General features: G+C 38.7%; 1 protein-coding gene across 2 annotated transcripts in view; it reads right to left on the bottom strand.

The window, feature by feature from the left end:
• The window catches only part of PIK3C2G (phosphatidylinositol-4-phosphate 3-kinase catalytic subunit type 2 gamma), a 460,044-nt gene that overhangs the window by 92,079 nt on the left and 343,802 nt on the right, over nucleotides 1-24,163 (bottom strand). For both annotated transcript variants that reach the window (XM_055571258.1, XM_055571268.1), the window contains 2 exons: nucleotides 4,286-4,475; nucleotides 3,672-3,793 (listed from right to left, as the gene is read on the bottom strand). In XM_055571258.1, the coding sequence (XP_055427233.1) occupies nucleotides 3,672-3,793; nucleotides 4,286-4,475 (312 nt within the window). The remainder of the gene's footprint in view (nucleotides 1-3,671; nucleotides 3,794-4,285; nucleotides 4,476-24,163) is intronic.

The following is a 24,163-nucleotide window of genomic DNA, read 5'->3' as shown; positions in this document are numbered from 1 at the left end:
CTTGCTCGACCAGGGATCAAACCTGTGCCTCCTGCATCGGCAAGTGGATTCTTTACTGTTGAGCCACCAGGGAAGCCCTCATGCAGATGACTTTAAAGATGATTCATTTCAAGGAAGATTCCTATGTCTGTGTATTCTCAGAAGGTACCAAGAAGTATAAACAACCTGATTTGAAGACCACTGTTTTACAATATGTCTAATTTGAACTTTCTGATCATACTTTCTAGATTGGATTTACATAATTTGCATAAAGCTTCTTTTAGTAAATTTAGGAGTCAGAGGAAATCTTGCCCTCATCCTTCATCTATATGCATTGCTATAAGCTTGAGCTCCTTTGGGACTGTCAGCATACAAATATGTTCAGGGCACAAAGGACTAAATATTCCTCCCTTCCACATGTTGCTTGAATGGTTTTAAAATTAATTTAGGTCCCATTACCTGGCAGGAGTTGTTGAGCAAAGCAGAATCCTAACTAAAGCTGAAAATCGAGACGAGGCACATGGAAAGAGATTACTGACACTTTAAAGTTTTACAGGTTATACTAATATGTATTGAGGAGAGAAATGAGTAGAAGAGAGACATTTCTGAAACCTAAAGGAACAACCATTTACAGAAATGAACGAACATAATTTCTAAATCATTAATAAGTCCGATACAATGGAAACCACTAATGTTGAATTCAGTATTTGTAGTTGGACTTTAAATTTTTTGGCCAGTATTTTCTTTTCTTCAGTTATCATATTAGATGTTTTTCAATAATTCTTAAAGCTGATGTTGTCTTTAAGTTTTCACAATGACATTCCTTCCCTGTCAGTCTCTTACTCTGATGACTTTCTGATTTTTAAAGCATTTGTATTTCCAAATTTCTGAGATATCTGCAAGTATAGAGTTTCATGAATGTAAACTACTCAGTCTTCAATAATGCCCACTATCTTTCCATCCACTGGTGATGTTGCTTAGATTTATACTTTGGTAAGTGACTAAACTCTGAAAGTCTAATGAAAATCCACATGTACCAAGTATGTCAGGTCAGGTATGAACATTCCTATTGTTAAAGGACCATTTACTCAAGAAAAATCCTGGTACATTTGGCTCTCCCTATCTGCAGGTTCGACATCTGCATATTCAATCAACTGTAGATTGAACTATTAGGAAAAAATAATCCAGAAAGTTCCAAAATGCAAAATTTAAATTTGCTGCATGCCAGAAAACATTTACATAGCATTTACATTGTATTTACAACTATTTACATAGCATTTATATTGTATTAGATATTATAAGAAATCTAGAGGTGATTTAAAGTAAGAGGAGACTTTAAAGTAAGAGGGTAGGTTATATGTAAATACTATGTCATCTTATGTGTAGGACTTGAGCATGCAAGGCTTTTGGTGTCCACAGGAGGGGGTTCCTAGAACCAATCCCTTGTGGATACCAAGAAACTACTCTATAGGTAACATTTGATATGCCTAAGTGCAAATATCATAATTTCTAAGAAGTTCCTTTTTTAAAAGTCAAGATTTCCACATACTCAAGTCTATAATCTAAATTTGGCTAGTTCTAAATGATAAATTTTAGAAGATTTATTTAATCAGAAGTTATTTTGAATTATACTCTTTGTTTATGCTTAATATGTTTTTGCTATAACATGAACTGAAGCAATGGTTCTCAAGACTGCAAAATGAAGGTAATAACAAGTTAAACTTAGATAACCCAAGTTCAAGTTAATGTGTGTGCTCTGTGCTTAGTTGTGTCCAACTCTTGCGACCCCATAGACTGTAGCCTGCCAGGCTCCTCTGTCCATGGGATTTTCCAGGCAAGAATACTGGAGTGGGTTGCCATTTCCTTCTCCAGGGGATCAAGTTAATAATTAACAACAAAAATGAATTGATGTGTGCCGGGGTCCAGCCCCAGCTGATCCAGGGTATTTGAAGGAGAGACGGCATAGGCGAGCGTCAGGAAACAATTGCTTAATTACACTTTAATTAAGGATACAAAGAGTAATAGAATAAGGATAGCTCAGTGAGGAAATTCAGTGGAGAAAAGCGGCTGAAATAAGGATAGCTCAGTAGGAAAATTCAGTGGCGAAAAGAGGCTGAGTAGCTTGGTTTACGCGGGAGACCAATAAAACTTCAAGACAAGAAGTTTGCACCATTTACGTAGGCCGCAGGCGTCCTTCCGTTCTCCCGAAGGAGAGGAGACACTGAGGCCTCCCTGGTCGGATCTTAGAAGCCCAGGCATAATTAGCAAGCATGGTGGGTTCCGCGCTCCAGATGGAGACTCAGCCAGAATTTGGGAGAGAGAGTGACATGGGGAGACCAAGTTTCAGTGAACAAGGCCTGCACTTTATTTTCCAAAGTAGTTTTTATATCTTAAGTTATGCATAGAGGATAATGGGGGAAGGGGTGGAGTCATGCAAGGACAGCAGTTCCTGGTTCTAATCGAAGCCAGGCTTTCAAACTTATCATATGCAAAAGTTCAGGTGATTGACATCATCTTCTGGCCAGGAGGCCTGTTAACATTTTAAGAAACTTATTTTTCTCTAAAGGTGATTATTCCAAAGTCAGGCACCAGCCTCCAAAAAAGCATTGGACAAAGCTGCATTTTACATTTCTATACACCCATTATATCAATCAATACACTGCCAAGGACACAGTAGGTAAGGAGTATGGAGACTTAGCAGCAAACATTGGCCCAACAAGTGAAAAACCCTTCACCAATACAATTTCTAATCAAGCTTTTAACTACTCAAAAGAATCTGTGTTTAGGCAGTTTAGAACATCTCCTGCCTCTCACAGTTGGGAAGCTCTGAACAATCACATGTGGCCAGAAAAACCTATTCAGGCAGGCTAGAGGATTTCCAAAGGAGTTTTTAGGTTGAAACACTGTCACACCCAGGAATTATTAACTGGAGCTGTAAGCTAACTCTTTTTTCAGAGAGAGGTAGTGGGGGACAGCCCCCCCCGTAAAGTCAGAGGTGTGGGTCAAAGCACAAAGCAGGAAGTAGGCAGACTGGTTTGGGGGTAGATGCTCGAGAATTTCCAGGGGGACTCCTGAGGCTCGATCCCGCCTTTGCGTATGCCGAGCCTCCTTCCTCATGACCTTTGTCATGGGCGGAGTTCCTCATGCTGGCTCCCGGCAGTGATAGAATTCCAGTTGAGCTATTACAGATCCTCACTCAATACGCAATATGCTGGCTCCCGGCAGATGTGAATAAATTTTACTTGTATACTAATTGATATTGATAAATTTTTCTTGTACAGCAAATAAATATATCAGAGCTTTTTGTCACCATTATTTGCTGAAAGAGAAGATATATCCAATTTCATTCTGCATTTTCAATTTTATTTTAACAGAAAATTCTAGAAAAAGATTAAATTTAAAAAACAGGCAAAGAAAACAATTTTACTGATAATTGATGAAAAATGAAATTGGTTCTGATTTTTTTGTCTACAACACCAATGCCTGAAAGCAGACAAAATTAAAAACTTTTTTCTGTTTTATGAGACAAAAGGTTCTTTATTCTGAGAGCAATAGAGACTGCTTGGATAGGTTCAGTGGAACTAGAAACAGAATGCTGTACTGTTCACAAATAGAAAACCCCATAACCATAATTTCTCCTTATGTTCAAGGGCAGGTACTGAACGCAAAACCCTAGGGACAACAATCCTTACTCTGGGAGGGTCAGTGATGCAAACTGCTTTTGAAGTTGGCTGTGAAGTTTTGCAAACTGGTCAAATGACTTTTCTGTCAGGCTTGTTTCGTTGTTACTGTGAGTCACCTGGATTAGATACAGCTGCAGAAAATAAATAGACAAAATCAAAAGACGGCAGTATCAACCTTCAATACATTCTAAAATCTGGCTCTGTGTAAACTAAACAAAGCAATAATTTCTGCAAAAAAAAAAAAAATCATCACAAAATATAAGAGGTGCATTTTGTAAAGGCAAAATTACCTATAAACACACGGTATAGAAAGATACCATAATCTTAGGTGCTGGGAACAGACTGCCTAATTTCTGTTCTTCTTTCCTTGTGGACATTTTAATTAGTTCTTGATTTATAGTCTACTACAGGGCAGGAACTGTTCTCTTTGAGATTCTCTACTAACAGCTGTGGTTGTTATGATTTCTCCTTGGAACATCCTCCTTAATGGCACACTTAAATGATTTTTCATATGCATAGTAAAAAAAAAATAAGCAAGGTATCAGGAAGAATGTGTATGGTGAAGCACAGTGGGAGACGTAGTCAAATGATATTCAAGTTAAGATGACAGTCTTGAAACTTACATGGCTGGTTTTCTTGCTGAACCCTAAGACTGTTGCTCTTTGGATTGACCTGCTTGCACCTGGCATACAGGATTCCTGGGAAACCGTCTGTGAAGTCGATTTGGCAGGGCTTATGGCTGTCATTTGTGCAAGTGTGTGGATCAAGTTATTCAATTTCACAGGGAAGCACTCCAGACTTTCCTTTATTTTCCTAGAGAAATGAAAAAAAGATAAGATAGTGAGTGATGTTCCCCCTGAGTTGACCCATTTCACTTGAGTCATTTCCTTGTGTTAGATGTGGATGGGAAAGTCAAGGACCATGCCTGTTGATTTGGAGTACACTATTAATAGTAAACATTATTTTTACCAACTTCAAATTCACATCTTGAGCTGTTAGCAAATATAAGAGAAACTTCTGTGGTGAAATATAAAACTAATTGTAATATTTCTATCTTGACTTCTTTAAATTTTTCAAAAATAGAAATTCTTTAAATTTCTATTTTTGTTGTTATTCAGTACTATGTCATGTCCAACTCTTTGCAACCCCATGGACTGTAGCACACTAGGCTCCTCTGCTGCTGCTGCTAAGTCTCTTCAGTTGTGTCCGACTCTGTGCAACTCCATAGATGGCAGCCCACCAGGCTCCCCCATCCCTGGGATTCTCCAGGCAAGAATACTGGAGTGGGTTGCCATTTCCTTCTCCAATGCATGAAAGTGAAAAGTCAAAGTAAAGTCGCTCAGTCGTGTCCGACTCTTAGTGACCCCATGGTCTTCAGCCTACCAGGCTCCTCCGTCCATGGGATTTTCCAGGCAAGAGTACTGGAGTGGGGTGCTGTTACCAGTCTCTTCTATCCTCTGCTAACTCTTGGAGTTTGTTCAAACTCATGTCCATTGAGTCTGTGATGTCATCCAACCATCTCACCCTTTGTTGTCCCCTTCTCCTCCTGCCTTCAATCTTTCCCAGCAACAGGGTCTTTTCCAATGAATCAGCTCTTCCCATCAGGTGGCCAAAGTGGAGCTTCAGCTTCACCATCAGTCCTTCCAATGAATGTTCAGGGTTATTTCCTTTAGGATTGACTGGCTTGATCTCCTTGCAGTCTAAGGGACTCAAGAGTCTTCTTCAACACCACAGTTTAAAAGCATCGATACTTCAGTACTCAGCCTTCTTTATGGTCCAACTCTTACAAGCATACATGACTACTGGGAAAACTGTAACTTTGACTAGGCAGACCTTTGTCAGCTAAGTGATGTCTCTGCTTTTTAATACACTAAGATTGTCATACCTTTTCTTCCAAGAAGCAAGCATCTTCTAATTTCATGCCTGCAGTTACCATCTGCAGTGATTTTAGAGCCCAAGAAAATAAAGTCTGTCACTGTTTCCATTTGTTCCCCCTTCTATTTGCCATGAAGTGAAGGGACTAGATGCCATGATCTTAGTTTTTTGAATGTTGAGTTTTAAACCAGCTTTTTCACTCTCCTCTTTCACTGTCATCAAGAGACTCTTTAATTCCTCTTTACTTTCAGCCATTAGAATGGTATCATTGCATATCTGAGGTTGTTGATATTTTCCCCAACAATCTTGATTCCAGCTTGTGCTTTTCACATGATGTACTCTGCATATAAGTTAAATAAGCGGGGTGACAATACACAGCCTTGATGTACTCCTTTCCTAATTTTGATCCAGTTCTCTGTTCCATGTGCAGTTCTAATTCTTGCTTTTTGATCTGCATACAGGTTTCTCAGGAGACAGGTAATGCAGTCTCGGATTTTTGTATTCTATTTTTTAGGAATAATTTAAAACATCATTTTGTTTTAAATACTTAATCAATTCCAGAAGTTATATTTATCAAAACAGTGTATATTCCAAGAAGCCCAACATCTATCCCTGAACTCTCTATACTATTCCCTTCTTCCCCCTATATTTAAACATTAAAAAAAATTATGATTTAACTTTCATTGTTTTCTTTTCAAATATATTTGATTTCCTCTGTCAACTATTTTCTAAGAAGTTGTATACAATAATACTATATTTAATATACACATATTTTACATGGAATGTTTTCACTCTGTCTCTATTTTATTTTATTTTTTGGTTTGGTTTTGGATCATCTCTGCTCTAGTATTATGATTATTTATATTTAAGAAGGTTTGCAATTGTGTCCTAATGGTATAATAAATATCTTCAGATAATACCCTTTATCCCCTGTGCCCTTTTTCTCCAGTATCTGATTGCAGTGCTATCCTTTTTATCCTGAGTTCATATAATAAAGCAATCTTTATGCCTACTTCACTTTTCATATGTGCTTCCTATTTCACTCCCATTTTTTACAGAGCTATTCTATCTGCATCATATGGTATCTATACTATACATATTACACATTCCCTCTTCTGACTATCATTAAATATGATATGCTCTACCAGTCCTATGTCACATCCCTCTGTCATTTTGACTACCTGATGCTCATTTTCTGGCAAATTCCACCAGAAGTGCTCAAGGAAGTAAGTTTCTGAGTTCTGGGTGTTGATAACAGTTTTTCTGTGACCTTTATGCATGAAAGTCAATTTTACTGGCTACAATATCCGTGGCTCACATTTTCCTTTTTGGGGGGGTCATAAAAATATTATTTAATTTTCTTCTGGAATAAAGGATTATGACCCAAAATTCTTATGACAGTCTGAAATTCTTTCCCTTACAAATGAATTGATCTTTTTGCCTAGATGCTTAAAGCAAGCTTTTTTTCCCCCCTCAAATCCAATACTTTCTCCAAAAATATGTTTCAGGTTGGTTATTCTGGGTAACTTTCTCAATACGCAAAGTGTCTTTTTCATATGTAATTTCAAGTCTTTTCATTTTTCTGAAAACTTCTTGAATTATGATGTCAATATTCATCAAAATACTAAATACACAATTTAGTTTTGATATTGTTTTGATATATTACTTTATTTTTCTTCTTCAGGGACTTTATTAAAGTACGTTTTATTTTCTAATTTTTGGGAGGTTCATTTTTGAGTTTTCTCTATTATAATTTACATTGCTCCTCCATATCTTTATCATTTTCTTAATTTCTTTTAGCTCAGTCTGAAATATAACAGTTTATCCCTTTGTTAGGAATGTCTTTCTGGCACACTTTCATTGAAGATATTTTATTTGCATTTTATTTCTTTTTTAAAACTTCTAATTTTGTATGACATTCAGACATGATCCATCTTACTTATTCATTTTAAGATGAAATTAAACTTTCAGGAAGGAGTAGAGGGTTCTCAGGATCTTAAGCCCCCTTTTCTGTTGCTGTCACAGGTAAAAAAACACTGTTTCATACTTTCTGAGATATGTTGCTTCGGCTGGTCCCTTTGCCCCCAATTTTTTCTGGATTTTGTTTTTCCTTTGCTCCTACAATCTTTCTCCTTTCATTCGGATTATATTTATGGCAGTTTGTCTTCAGCTAGGACTTTTTCTAGGGAGGAAGTGTCAGTTACCTTTGAGAGTTTATAGACTTCTCCAACCTTTTCAGATTTTCTATGGAACCCTTGCCCTTCCTTGTTAACTGGAGTGTGTAAAAGTCCTTCCCCATTTCAGCTGCTTCATAGCTTATCAAATTGGCCCGCTCAGCTTTCCAACGAGTACCTGTGAGCTCTGTGAAGCCTTGTTCTCAGGTCCACCAGGTAACTGTGGCTTCCTTAGCTTCCTCCCATAAGATTCTGTTACACAGGTCTTGTAACTTAATGATCTGCCCTTCCCTGCTTGTTCTTAGGAATACCTTGTTACTTAGTTCTGTTTTGGATGCTGTCCACAGTTTTGGGGTTTTGCTACCCTATTTGATATGCTTTATGAATTATGAAAGAAATTCCAGGCACACTAAAATATTTGCTTTTTTAGAAATAAAATGCAATTCAAGCCGCACAGTAAAATATTAAGTAAAATATAAAAGGTTTGCCTCATCCTTCTTCCGTTACCACTCTCCTCCCCCCAGATAGCCAGTATGAAGAGTGGTAGTTTTCTTTTGCGGTTCCTCTATACACTTGTGCAAATGAGCAGACACACAGACACAGATGACCCTTGCGCTAGTTTTACTCTTATTATATGCCAGGTGCATACTGGGATATACCAGTGAGAAAACCAGACAGAAATGTCTCCCCTTATAAACTTTCTATAATGTGAATATAAAGTATCATGAAATAAACATAAAAATAGAGGATTTGAGAAAGTAATATAAACCATAGAAGAAACTAAGATAGAAACTGGGGAGAAGGAATATGCGGTAGTAAACAGTTGCCGTTTTAAGCAGGATGAAAGTGAAAGTCGCTCAGGCCTGTTCGCCTCTTTGTGACCCCATGGACTATACAGTCCATGGAATGCTCCAGGCCAGAATACTAGAGTGGGTAGCCTTTCCCTTCACCAGGGGATCTTCCCAACCCAGGGATCAAGCCCAGGCCTCCCACAATTGCAGGTGGATTCTTTACCAGCTGAGCCACAAGGGAAGTCCAAGAATACTGGAGTGGATGGCCTATTCCTTCTCTAGAGAATCTTCTGACACAGGAATCGAACTGGGGTCTCCTGCATTGCAGGTGGATTCTTTACCAGCTGAACTACCAGGGAAACCCCTTAAGCAGGATGGTCAGGGATAATCTCACTGAAAATATGGGTGGAGTGATTTGATAAACTTAGTTTGCCAAGAACACAGACCACGGGAATTTCTGTTGGAGGATATTCTAGAAAGAAACAACAGCTCATCCAGAAGCTCAGAGGTAGATGGATGACTGGTGCTTAACAGACAGCAAAAAATTTCAGTGTGGCTGACAGAGTGAGGAGGGGAAGAAGGGAATCAGGCAGATAAAGGGAGCATGTTTTTGTAAGAATTTTGAAGTTGTGTGAGATGGAAGTAAAAAAGGCAAGAATCAAGAATCACAATTATTTGAAATGTAATCTGCTTTTTTAACAGTAATATATTTTGGACATGAACTTGGGCAAACTTTGGGAGATGGTGAGGGACAGAGAGGCCTGCCGTGCTGCAGTCCTTGGGGTCACAAAGAGTCCGACATGACTTAGTGACTGAACAACAACAAATATATTTTGGAAGAAAAATTTTCCAATAACTTGTGCAATGTAAGTAGCCCCCAAATATTTGTTGAATGAATAACCTATTTCAGAAAATAGAGTTAACTTTATTTAAAAAAATACAATATTGTAAAGTTAAAAAATAAAATAAAAAATAAATAAATAAATAGAATAAAAAAATTATCTATCTGGAAGTATAGATATACAATGATTAGTTTAACCGATTTTTTTTTTCCATTGCAAAGACCATTCCTTCCTCACTGATTCAACTTTTGTCCAACACCGATGGTCTACATACATATAGGCTTGTTCTTGGCCTCTTGATTTGGTTGCACTCGTCAATTTGTCTATCTCTGTGTTAATACTACATTTTCTTAAATAGCTAGAATTTACAATAAGTCTTGAAAATTCTTTTACCTTGTTCTTCTTTAAGTGTTTTTTTTTTTTTTTCCCATGAATTTAGGTCCTTTGACCTCCTGAATATATTTTAGAATCAGCTTATCAAGCTTCTGTTGTTGTTCAGTCACCCAGTCATGTCTGACTCTTTGGGACCCCATGGACTGCAGCACGCCAGGCTCCCTTGTCCTTCACCATCTTCTGGAGTTCACCCAATTCGTGTCCAGTGAGTCGATGATGCCATCCAACCATCTCATTATCTGACACCTCAATCTTTTCCTGTATCAGGGACTTTTCCAATGAGTTGGCTGTTCGCATCAGATGACCAAAATACAGGAGTTTCAGCTTCAGCATCAGTCCTTCTAATTAGTATTCAGGGTTGATCTCCCTTAACATTGACTGGTTTGATCTCCTTGCTGTCCAAGGGACTTTCAGGAGTCTTCTCCAGCACGACAGTTTGAAGGCATCAATTCTTTGGTGCTCAGCCTTCTTTACAGTCCAGCTCTCACAACTGTACATGACCACTGGAAAGACCATCGCCTTGACTGTATGGACTTTTGTGGTTTGTCATAGCTTTCCAGCCAAGAAGAAATCGTCTTCTGATTTTATGGCTGCAGTCACCATCCACAGTGATTTTAGAGCCCAGGAAGAGGAAATCTGTCACTGCTTCCACCTTTTCCCCTTCTATTTGTCATGAAGTAATGGAGCCATGATCTTAGTTTATTTTAATATTTAGTTTTAAGCCGGCTCTTTCACTCTCCTCCTTCACCTTCATCAAGAGACTCTTTGGTTCTTCCTCTTTGCTTTCTGCCATCAGAGTGGTATCATCTGCATATCTGAGGTTGTTGATGTTTCTCCCACCTATCTTGATTCCAGCTTGTAAGTCATCCAGCCCAGCATTTCTCATGATGTGCTCAGCTTGATGTGCTTATCCAGCTTACCCATACACAAAATAAATGAACAATCATTTGAGTGGCATTTATTAAACTATAAATTAATTTGGGGAGAATCAACATCTTCACAGTATTGAAACATACAACCACTAAACATGGCATATTTCTCCATTTAATTGAGTCTCATTTTACATCCTTTTGTACAATTTTAGAATTTTTTTTCTGTGGATGTTTTGCATATCTTTTGTTAGATTTATCATAGCTTTTAAATTCTAGTTTTTCCTAAATTTTACCTAATAACTGTTAATATATGAGTAGATTTTAAGTCATTATTTCTAACAATATACTGTATATTCTTTTGAAATTTGAATGGACACAGTCATGTTATATGAAAACAATGACAGAGTTTTCTGTTACCTTTTACATTACTAAGATTTCTAGTTCAATGTTAAATGAAAATAGTAATAGCAGGCATTTTTGGTTTGTTTGATTAAAGGGAAAAGCTTTTAATGTTTTCCCACTAAACACAATGTTTTCTATAGTTTTTAGCTACAGGTTAAGGACACTTCTATTTGTTTTTAGAGAGCTGAAAAAACAGTGATTCTAAATTTTAATACCTGCATTTTCTGTATCTACTTAGGTGATCATATAAAGTTCCCCCTCTATTTTTTTCACTACTGACTCTTGAATGTTTATCTTGTAACTACTTACTGTATTAAATTCTTATTATTTCAAAAATTAAAAGAAAAGTATCTGGAATTGCTTTCTTTGTTTTCTTATTCAAGTGGAAAATAATAATATAGCAAATCTTAAATATAGAGCTTTACTATAAAGATAGAGGCATTATTATATTTTTTCTGACATTAATGACATTAATGCTCATAATTTTTCACTTTAAAATACATGTTTATCTAAGTTTCCTTCTATTCTGAGCTTACTAAAATTTTCCAAGAGGAATAGATATCGAATGTAATAAACACTGGTTTTCTGGGTTGGCATCCATCAAAGTTATCATGCAGTGATTTCTTTACGAAGAATCAGCCATGTCCTTGATGTTAAAAATATAAATCAATAATGTTTAATAATTTCCCCCTCATTTTTTATAAAACTTCAAGCCCATTTATCTTGTTCTGGTATTAGGCTTAAAAAAAATCCAAATTTTCCCATTATTATATATCAATCTTGGCCAAAATTTGCTAATAAAGTTAAAATATGACCTTGATCATTATTCATTTCCACAGTGTTCATTATTTCTAAAGATGTCCTTTGACTTTATGAATTTATGGGTAGGTAGTACAGGATAAAACATTCATTTCTTTCCTCATCAGCAGTTTAAAGACATGAAGACAATAATAAAAGTAAGAGTATAATACTAATCATGATTTATGGAGACCTTACAATTTATTCACTCATTCAACAAATATTTACTGAGCACATTTTATGTATTGGGATGGAAAGCTTTATGGTAACAGCATGTACTCACTTCTCATGAAGGTAGGACTATGAATCATAAATCTTGAGTTCTGATGTACTCATGCTCACATAATCTCAAACACACACATCCAGGCCTTATTCTTACATTTCTCAACAGTCAAGATGCAAGAAGACTAGTGGTGAAGGATGAACTCTTATGATAAACCTAGAGTTTTAAGGCAACTTTCACCTAAATCCATCTCCAGTTTCTCAAGTGTCAGATTTAACAGGTCAGATAAACTAGTGTTGTTAAATATGATGCAATTTAGGACTGGGGACCTCAGAGCAGAATTGGACATGAATGAGCAACTGCTGCCATGCTATTAAAAGACACTTGCTCCTGGGAAGAAAAGTTATGACCAACTTAGACAGCATATTAAAAAACAGAGACATTACTTTGCCAACAAAGGTCTGTCTAGTCAAGGCTATGGTTTTTCCAGTGGTCATGTATGGATGTGAGAGTTGGACTATAAAGAAAGCTGAGCGCCGAAGAAATGATGCTGTTGAACTGTGGTATTGAAGAAGACTCTTGAGAGTCCCTTGGACTGCAAGGAGATCTAACCCATTCATCCTAAAGGAAATCAGTCCTCAATATTCATTGAAAAGACTGATGCTGAAGCTGAAACACCAATACTTTGGCCACCTGATGTGAAGAACTGACTCATTTGAAAAGACTCTGATGCTGGGAGGGATTGGGGGCAGGAGGAGAAGGGGATGACGGAGGATGAGATGGTTGGATGGCATCACCAACTCGATGGACATGAGTTTGAGTAAACTCTGGGAGTTGGTGATGGACAGGGAGGCCCTTTGTGCTGCAGTCCATGGGGTCACAAAGAATCAGACTCGACCGAACAGCTGAACTGAACTAAACTGAACTGAGCAACTGAGCACAAGCCAATAGATTAGTATGGAATTCCTAGGTGAGATAAAAGCACTAAAACAATGCGCCTTTGGTTTTTATACAGAAATAACACTTAGAAAAAAAATTTAGTATTTCTCGGATCTAGGGAACATAGTCCAAAGGGACATAAAATAAGATAAAATTTCCTAAACAATAGGTTCCATCATTAACAGATGTACAAATTCTTTTCTACTTCAGAACAGATGTACCTTTTTATATAAATATTTTAAACTGTTTATCATCAGAAACAACTGCTACTAATCGGTTTCCTAGCTATGTGTGAATAGACAATTGAGTTTATCAGTCTCAGAAAACTGTCAAATTCAGGTCTAATCTTTCATGTCAGTTTTTTTTTTTTTTCTTCTCAGGTTAAATACTGTATATTTTGAGTTCATATTTTTACTAATATAAATTTATATAATAAATAAAATGGCAAAACTTTCTAATTGCTTCATAAACTACATGGGAGTAACCATTGAAGTGTGTGTGCGTGTTTTGTCGCTCAGTCATGTCCGACTCTTTGCAACCCCATGAACTGTGACCTTCCAGGCTCCTCTGTCCACGTGATTCTCCAGGCAAGAATACTAGAGTGGATTGCTGTTTCCTTCTCCAGGGGATCTTCCCCACCCAGGGATTGAACCCAGATCTCCTGCATTGCTGGCGGAGGCTTTACCATCTGAGCTACTAGGGAAGGCCAACCATTGAAGGCCTAAAGGTGTAGTTTAGGCGACTGAGTGAAGGTTCTCAGGCAACACATGATGGGAATTTCAAAAAATGCATATTTCTACTGCTGAAGTTTGATATCATTTTGCTGTTTGATAAAACACTGATCTATTTTACTGGTCAATCTCTTTAATAGTCTCATGGAAAACTTCTTAAATGACTTTTCTGTGAAGGAATTTGCATGAGAATGTTCTTATTTTACCATCAACACTGTCATTTTATCATATGTAAACAGTTTCAACTGACATTCTCCATGAACAAATTTCTTCATCTAACTCTCAATAAAATACGCTATCATGGTAATTCCTATATCATTACAAATTTATATTGGACCAATAAGTATTCAAAAGTATTCAAAATATTTTTAACCAAAAAATTATCATTCTGAAATGAATTTAGTGAATAATCATTGCTGATGCAGTCTTGGTACACCATTTTTTTTTTTTTTTAATTCCTCTCTATGCACTTTTATTTAAAAAAATTCAAGTTTATCTGACATTAAAAAGAGAGCACTTGATGATTTGGGGATTTGTAACATGTATATATATTTGTGTCAAGATAAAAATTTAAGCTTCATGGTCTAACCTTAAAAAATTAGATACTAAAAATGGATATCTCATGTTAATCTCATATAGTTTTGATGGCACGGTACCCTAATTTGAGAAACACAGCTATAAACATTTAGGTTTTTTTCTCTCACTATGTTCTTTCAACTAATCCAAAGACACTACAGTTAAAGCACATCCATATTATCTGAGATTATCAGTTTCCTATGTAGTTTTTTTCCCCCACATAATTTTGTTTAGAGTCCTGGGAAGATCACCTATTATGCAAGAAATCAGTTTTGTTCTCTTTTAAACTCACTTATCAGTTCTGTCTGTAATCTCAAGAAAGTCAGTTAGCTTTCACGAGACTCAGTTGTTACCATCTAGAAATATAGTTGATGACTAAACCATGCCATCCCCTGGGACTATTGACAGAATCAAATGCAGTAACATATAAAAAGTTATTAGAAATAGAATGTGTATGTGCTAAGTAGCTTCAGTCTTATCCAACTCTGTGACCCCGTGGACTTAGCCCGCCAAGCTCCTCTGTCCGTGGGATTTTCCAGGAAGAATACTGGTGTGGGTTGCCATGCCCTCCTTCAGGGGATCTTCCCTACCCAGTGATCAAACCTGTGTCTCTTATGTCTCCTGCATTGGCAGCCAGGTTCTTTACCACTAGTGCCACCTGGGAAGCCTTATAAATTTTATTTAAGAAAGCTTACTACTAAATAAGTAAAAAAATGAATATATATATGAGCCCTATATATATATATATATATATATATAGACTAGTAAACTAGTAAGATAGATACACGGGAAAACAAATGTACAGATTTATGGTTCTGTGGAAGCTGACTTATGGTACACTCTTGAAATCCTACAAAAGAGATGTTAGATAGGGATTAAAATAAGAGGCAACTTTAGAGTTTCTCATCTTTTTCTCTTTTCTCCTACCTCATAGTTTAGAACTTGGCTACAAGAATAAAAAACTGCTCTCCTCCAAGTCCAATCTTCAAATCTTCAGAATTCATCTACAAGGTCAGCAAGTGTTAGGCAAATTTCATCAAAGGCACCCAATTGCATACAAACAAGAATTCCAGGCTCCCATGGCTTTTAACACAATAAGTAATTTTTAAATTTTCTTATGGAGGCTTCTTGCAAAATTTAGCCAAATTAGAGCAAATGGAATTAAAAAAATATAGGGAAATATAGATGGACTAGTCTTATGTATAGAGAAGGCAGTGGCACCCCACTCCAGTACTCTTGCCTGGAAAATCCCATGGACGGAGGAGCCTGGTGGGCTGCAGTCCATGGGGTTGCTGAGTTGGACAAGACTTAGCAACTTCACTTTCACTTTTCACTTTCATGCTCTGGAGAAGGAAATGGCAACCTACTCCAGCGTTCTTGCCTGGAGAATCCCAGGGACAGGGGAGCCTGGTGGGCTGCCGTCTATGGGGTCGCACAGAGTCGGATATGACTGAAGCGACTCAGCAGCATCAGTCTTATGTATAAGTACTATGCCAGCAAAACGACATTCCAGGTTTCAATCCCCACCTTGCCCTAAAAGCCAGCTTTTTTTTTTTTTTTTTTTTTGATTTATTGTAAAAGCTATCATATGTGTGTATTCAGTGACTCAGTCATATCCAATTCTTTTCGACCCCTTGGGCTGTAGCCCACCAGGCTCTTCTGTCCATTGGATATTCCAGGCAAGAATACTGGAGTGGGTTCCATTTCCTACTCCAGGGGATTTTTTCTGACTCAGGAATCAAACCTGTGTCTCCAGCATTGGCAGGCTGATTCTTTACCACTGTGCCACTTGGGAAGCCCTTCTAAAAGCTGTCCTATCTGCAGTTAAAAAAATAGTAGTTTTAAAAATCAATTTAGTTCAGATTAGTTCTTACATTTTTTTTTTTTAATGGAAGACTTTTTTTTGGGAAATGCCAGTTTAATTTACATTTCCCTTTGAATCTGCTGTCCTAATTTAAGGAAAGTTGGAGGTCATAACTGTTAGTTCCTCTAACTCCTGTTTTTTATTTGGTTTTTCTTGGGAGCATTCATTTTTGAAGGTATCAACAGTTAAGCTAAGGCAAAAGAAAACTTTAACTCATATTTGTGGAATTCAGCAATCCATGAGATGACACCTGATGTGAAGAGCCGACTCATTGGAAAAGACCCTGATCCTGGCAAAGATTGAAAGCAGGAGGAGAAGGGGACAACACAGGATGAGATGGTTGGATGGCATCACCAACTCACTAGACATGAGTTTGAGCAAACTCCGGAAGATAGTGAAGGACAGGGAAGTATGGCGTGCTGCAGTCCATGGTCACAGGGAGTTGGACACGACTGAGCAACTGAACAATAAGATGACAATTTGCAAAGTCCTAAAAAAATAAAATCAAAAAATTTTAATGATAAAAGAGCCCAGGGATCTGCATTCCTGTCCCATACTCTGTTTCTCAGTTTTGAGGAGAAACCAGGTAGAAAGCCATTGAACTATGTTTTGAGACATTTGAGCATAAGGAATCTTGTCTCACCTTATTAGGTTAGGTGTGCAAGCTCAGTTGTGTTAGTCTCTTTACAACCCCATGAACTGTAGCCCACCAGGCTCCTCTGTCCATGGGATTCTCTAGGTAAGAATACTGGAGTGGGTGCCATTTCCTACTCCAGGGCGTCTTCCCAACTCAGGGATTAAACCTGCATCTCCTGCATTAGCAGGTGGATTCTTATCACTGGTGCCACCTGGGAAGCCTATAGCCATGAAAAATAAACAAGAAGGAATGCTGGTGACACTGGGGATTTCTGGCACCGTGTCTGCATACTTTGTCAGCTAAGGGACTCTGACTCCTGTGTTTGTGATGTGAGGCCTGGGAGCACCCTTTTGGGATGTCATCAACATTTTCAGCAGCTTCATGCTTGTACTTCTTGGGACAGTCATTGTGCCTGTACTACCCAATGACCCCTCATTATTAAGATTGTTCCTTCTAAAGCCCAGAGTTCAGAGAACAAGCTCCAGGCTGTTCTCTGTGAAGGGGTGGCCCATGGTGAGAACAAGAATGGTCAACCGAATCCATGATGGCTTTGCATGAAGGACCCTGTCCAGTAGCAATAAAGGCCACTAGTTAAGTCAATTAGACAGTCTCTCTCTGGAATTTATATGACAGAATACTGGCCAATAGGCAAAGAGAAGTAGTATTTGCTAGGTAGAGATAAGCAGAAGAGAAGGCCTTCGTTTTCAATAGAAACTGGCCAGGCATATCTGTTTCTGGAGTTTGTTAGGTGACAGTGTGAATCCACATAAACTCTTTTCCCCAAAGATACCAGATAGAATCTAGTTCTTGCTATCAAAATACTACACTGATGCAAATAATTGGTTATTTTGAAGTCTGGGGTTCTGTTTTTCTTCAAGCTGCCTTCAGTTTTAGCTGAAGAGCAGGAGATCTTATACTTACTAAACCAAAGAATCCGCGTGGCAGGCCAAACGGATTATCTGGGAAGACATGGGAAATGTCTTCTTGTATTTCTGGAGGAGGAAATGGGTAAAGTGAAAAGCAGGATCTGCGTTTAGGAGGGAAGGTAGGCCAGGAAATTTATGCTTGATGATCCCAGTCTGGCCTGTGAAATAGGTTGCCTGTTTCTAAAGGACAGCTCGCCTGAGGTTTGAGAGTGACTGAAAATTCTGAAATAACCCATTTGGATGGCACTTTAATGGATGGTTGCCTTTGTTGCCTAGCAGTGGGCTCGGCAGAGATATTACATGAGAGTATCAATTTGCAGGGACTGAGTTGTGATCCTTTGCTGATTCTATTCAACAGAATGTTCACAGCTGTAAGGGGAGTAAAACAAAAAATAGTAAGGGAAGCAGAGAGAGGAGTTGGCAATGAGGTAAAAAACCTTTGTGGCCGGTAAACCAATTTTATTTTCATTTTTCTCTAAATGCTATTCATTGTAATATGATTTTTTAATGTCACACATCCTCTGAAGCTCTTGTGATCATTTCTTAACCCAGAATGTGAATACCCAAGAGTGAAGCAGGATCCTGTGTTGTTCATGAATAGAGTACTCCCTGAGAGACACGGGAAAAGCCATTTATTTCTTTCAAGTCTCGAAGAGGGTCAAGAGGGGCAACCTCTTAATGCTAATACTGTAGTCAGGATGCGGGCACTTAAGGTACCCACACATGCTGTGTCTCAGATGGCTTAGTCCTCATTCATGACCCAGATCTCTGAGTTTAGTAGTGGTGGTGGGAGAGGGTTGATTTTCATTTTAGTTTTATCTGTATCTTAGTAGAGATATCAGAATAAAAAGTGGCATAAAATACTTCTAGCTCGTTAGAACAAAGAGAACAAGGGGTCTAAATATACCAGGGCTCTCATAAGTATACCCAAGTTAATGACACTCATTGAGGCCCCAAGAGCATTGCTGGATCCATTACTGAGCTTGGTTTTCTTTTTGGTAAATTATGTGCTCTATCATCGACACTTCAATTTTTTCCTTAAGTTTTGATATTCATATAATTTCAGAAAACATAGCTTAAGATAACAGTATTATTTATCCAGACAAGTAAATGAGCACACAGAATTTTTTAAGGCTTCCTTATTGTTTTCAATTCACTACTCTGTTTTTATAAGTTCACTTTATATGTTAAGCATTAACAGAAGAATATTGTATAATTTCCTTTAAATTTTTAAATGTCTAAATAATAGAGAGTTTAAGTAACTTCTTAACTGGTAAAGAATCATAGTCACATTCAATTCAAGGCTTCTTGAACCTTGATAATAGGTTCCTCAAAGTGCTGGATCTAAAGTGTGATAGGAAAGACCCTAAACATTTGATCTACAGATACTGACCAAGGAACTTAAAGGAGAGTTGAAAAGATAATCTCAAAGCATATTAAATCATATGTAAAAAATAAAGGTACATAATTGAGATTTTAGGACAAAAGATACTACTGAGACAGGCTCTTGGAAATTAGTGGGAGCGTGAGTCTCCTGGAGATTTCTCTGAGAAGAAAAGTAGAAAAAAATACAGGTTCAAGGCATCTGGCAATGTGCCAAAAGTGGGAAGGCAGGGGGTAGTCTTGGCATCAGTAATCAAGTTATCCCATGGGGATCTCCCAGCCCAACCACTGTATCAGCGTGTGTGTGTACTTTAGTCATGTCCGACTCTCTGTGACCCCATGGACTGTAGTCCGCCAGGCTCCTCTGTCCATGGGATTTTCCAGGCAAGAATAGTGGAGTGGGTTGCCATTCCCTTCTCCAGGGGCTCTTCTCAACCCAGGGATCAAACTGCCATTTCTTATAGCTCTTGCATGGCCAGGTGGGCTCTTTACCACTAGGGCCACCATCCTGAACCAAACACTGGGGGGCACCTGATGGTGGCACAGTACAGAGCTAGAATAATAATTCTGGGAAGGCCCTCGGTCTGCCAAGGCTCGGGGTATTCAGGAACGAAGAGAGGTGCCCAGAAAAGGTCACAGTATCATCCTGCAGCCAGCATGGGCTCCGAAGAACCTCGAGAAAACTGTGGTCTGAATTATGAAGCAGCGCAACTCCAGTAGCCCTCACATGTGAGGGGAGCATCTGAGCACAGTAGAACTTAAGACCCTGCACTATGGGGCATGAGCCCTTGGATTCGAATCATGGCTTTGTCTCCTGTTGGCTGTATCCTTTGTCAAATCATTTTCTTTCTCTGGGGTCCCAATTTCCTGATCTAAAAATGTAGAGAAAAGTGATACTGCCTCATAGACTTGTCATGATGATTAAACAAGTTACTGTATGAAAAGTACTTAGAACAAGGTTTGACATGTAAGAAGCACTGTATTAAATATTAGCCATTATTATATGAGTTTTATACACTTGATGTTTCATGTTAAAATTGTATTTTCTGTGAAGTTAAGCTTTTTGATATATTTTAAGGGACTAGAGCTTGTTTCACATTCAGATACTTTTAGAAGTGGAAATAAGTCCTCTGTTTTACTTGGGAGAAACTGATTAAACCAACCAACAGATTAACTTAGGTGATATACTAGATAGTATATAATTCAGTAATAAATTAGGCATATCATGAAATAGTACATGTTCTGTAGAGTTATAGAAGACTGCTGCTGCTGCTGCTGCTTCAGTCGTGTCCAACTCTGTGCAACCCCGTAGATGGCTATCGGTATTAAAATAATCTGAAAAGGCTTTGTGGATGATGTCCAGAGTCTCAAGGGATGGATAGGACTAAAAGTTAGATCAGACACCCTCCACTTTTCTAGTAATTTTATGATTCTTAGAGAGCCATTTTTGATGAGGCTGTACACACAAGTTAATAAGACAAAGCAGGAATGAATACATGCATGCCAAGTGGTATCTGACTCTTTGTGACTCCATGGACTGTAGCCCACCAGGCTCCTCTGTTCATGGGATTTCCCAGGCAAGAGTACTGGAATGGGTTGCCATGCCCTCCTCCAGAGAATCTTGCCAACCCAGGGGAAGACTGAACTGGCATCTCCTCCATCTCTTGCATTGGTGGATTCTTTATCACTGAACCACCAGGGAAGACCTGCAGGACTGAAAGTATATTGCCAAATTGATCTACCGTGACAAGAATTCATTTGGGAATAACAGAGGTGGTGTGGATAAACCTCAATAAAGACAATCAAGTTATAAGTTCCTCAAAAGTAAGAGGTAGGAAATGGTGAGTCAAAGACAATTACTGAACAGAGTAATAATGTGCTGTGGTTTAGATGACCAGATGCGTTTTAAGTCTCCCAAGGAGAACAAGTTCTTGACTATAAAGTTGTAGAAAAAAGTTTAATTAACTGAATGTACCACATAACATCTGAAAGTGAGAAAATTAGCCTGGCAGAGAGATGCAGGCAGATAGTGAGATCTAGCTCTCCGCCAGAAGTCTACGGGCTTCAGATCCTCTTCCTTTGTTTGTTCAGGTCCTCTCAATGGGGAGGGGAGATGAGTCCACACAGGCAAGCTCTCCCATCTCTACAATTCCATCCCTCACAGATCTGAGTGTGCCAGATGAAGTTGGAGGATGTGGAGGGATGAGACTCTGGCAGACAAAGCTTATTTACCTTTTTTCTATGGCCTCATCCTGAAAGAACAGTCTTCATCTAATATATAGTTTTTCCCTTTGTTCTAAATGATAGCAGGGACTATCTGTGGACTGCAGCCTATAACTGCATCTTTCAAGCATGACACATAAAATGCACAATCATGTTTTCAAACTCCACATTTTCTGGCCCTCTCTCCATTCCTCCCCTGTCCTACCCTGTCTCACTGACACGCCAATCATTGTGTCTGCCCTCCTGCAGCCCACTTTAAAGAAGGGCATCCCAGTCAGATCCTGATGGAATAGCCTGAGGGGACTATTTTTGGTACCAGGTGAACCCATACACCTTGGATGGAGTTAACTGTAGCAAGGTCAGCAGCTTAAGTGAAAGGCTGATTCCTATTCACTGAGGTCCCCAGAGCTGCCCTCAACACAAATCTGGAAGGACCTTCCAGGCGTTGTGATAGACCTTCTGTTCTTCCTGAGGCAGGCAGTTAGCCAGTCCTTCCTTGGGATTTCTCATTAGTCCCTTGCCCCCGCTAATCGAGGCAACTTGAGAGTCCCTCATCCTTGAAAACTGAGGATCTGAAACACCTCTTCAAGACTTCAAGTTAGTGTCTTTTGCTACAGTCAATTGTCAACTAATATTTGTAGTTTTCTAAGTGGCACATAGAAGTGAACTCCTTATTGCCAAATTCAGACTTAAATTGAAGAAAGTGGGGGAAACCACAAAACCATTCAGGTATGACCCAAATAGAATCCCTTATGATTGTACAGTGGAAGTGAGAAATAGATTTAAGGGACTAGATCTGACAGAGTGCCTGATGACTATGGATGGAGGTTCATGACATTGTACAGGAGACAGTGATCAAGACCATCCCCAAGAAAAAGGAATGTAAAAAAGCAAAATGGCTGTCTGGGGAGACCATACAAATAGCTGTGAAAAGAAGAGAAGCAAAAAGCAAAGGAGAAAAGGAAAGATATACCCATTTGAATACAGAGTTCCAAAGAATAGCAAGGAGACATAAGAAAGCTTTCCTCAGTGATCAGTGCAAAGAAATAGAGGAAAACAACAGAATGGGAAAGACTAGAGATTTCTTTAAGAAAATTAGAGCTACCAAGGGAACATTTTATGCAAAGATGGGCTCAATAAAGGACAGAAATTGTATGGACCTGACAGAAGCAGAAGATATTAACAAGAGGTGGAAAGAATACACAGAACTGTACAAAAAAGATCTTCACGACCCAGTTAATCATGATGGTGTGATCACTCACCTAGAGTGAGACATCCTGGAATGTGAAGTCAAGTGAGCCTTAGGAAGCATCACTACAAAAAAAGTTAATGGAGGTCTAGTGGAGGTGATGGAATTCTAGTTGAGCTATTTCAAATTCGAAAAGAAGATGCTGTGAAAGTACTTCAATCAATATGCCAGCAAATTTGGAAAACTCAGCAGTGGCCACAGGACTGGGAAAGGTCGGTTTTCATTCCAATCCCAAAGGCAATGCCAAAGAATGCTCAAACTATCACACAATTGCACTCATCTCACATGCTAGTCAAGTAATGCTCAAAATTCTCCAAGCCAGACTTCAGCAATACATGAACCATGAACTTCCAGATGTTCAAGCTGGTTTTAGAAAAGGCAGAGGAACCAGAGATCAAACTGCCAGCATCCACTGGATCATTGAAAAAGCCAGAGAATTCCAGAAAAACATATATTTCTGCTTTATTGACTATGCCAAAGCCTTTGACTGCATGGATCACAATAAACTGTGGAAAATTCTGAAAGAAATGGGAATACCAGACCACCTGAGTTGCTTTTTGAGAAACCTGTATGCAGGTCAGGAAGAAACAGTAAGAACTGGGCATGGAACAACAGACTGGCTCCAAATAGGAAAAGGAGTACGTCAAGGCTGTATATTGTCACCCTGCTTATTTAACTTATATGCAGAGTACATCATGAGAAATGCTGGGCTGGAGGAAGCATAAGCTGGAATCAGGATTTCCAGGAGAAATATCAATAACCTCAGATATGCAGATGACACCACCCTTATGGCAGCAAGTGAAGAAGAACTAAAGAGCCTCTTGATGAACTGAAAGAGGAGAGTGAGAAAGTTGGCTTAAAACTCAGCATTCAGTCGCGGTCCCATCACTTCATGGCAAATAGATGGGGAAACAGTGGAAACAGTGCCAGACTTTATTTTTCTGGGCTCCAAAATCACTGCAGATGTTTAATGCACCCATAAAATTAAAAGATGTTTACTCTTTGGAAGGAAAGTTATGACCAACCTAGACAGCATATTAAAAAGCAGAGACATTACTTTGCCAACAAAGGTCCGTCTAGTCAAGTCTATGGTTTTTCCAGCAGTCATGTATGGATGTGAGAGTTGGACTATAAAGAAAGCTGAGCACCAAAGAATTGATGCTTTTGAACTGTGGTGTTGGAGAAGACTCTTGAGAGTCCCTTGAACTGCAAGGAGATCCAACCTGTCCATCCTAAAGGAGATCAGTCCTGGGTGTTCATTGGAAGGAATGATGTTGAAGCTGAAACTCCAATACTTTGGCCACCTGATGTAAAGAGCTGACTCACTGGAAAAGACCCTGATGCTGGGAAAGATTGAGGGCAGGAGGAGAAGGGGACAACAGAGGATGAGATGGTTGGATGGCATCACCGACTCAATGGACATGAGTTTGGTTGGACTCCGGGAGTTGGTGATGGACAGGGAGGCCTGGAGTGCTACGGATCATGGGGTTGCAAGAGTTGGACATGACTGAGAGACTGAACTGAATTGAACTGAAGTTTCACTTGTGGTGGAGAACCCGACTGCTAATGCTGGAGACATAAGAAATGTGGGTTCAATCCCTGG

Source organism: Bubalus kerabau, chromosome 1 (assembly GCF_029407905.1).
Source record: "Bubalus kerabau isolate K-KA32 ecotype Philippines breed swamp buffalo chromosome 1, PCC_UOA_SB_1v2, whole genome shotgun sequence".
NCBI classification, from domain to species: Eukaryota; Metazoa; Chordata; class Mammalia; order Artiodactyla; family Bovidae; genus Bubalus; species Bubalus kerabau.
Note: the sequence above shows the minus strand (reverse complement) of the source record. Positions and strands in the feature narration are given on the sequence as shown.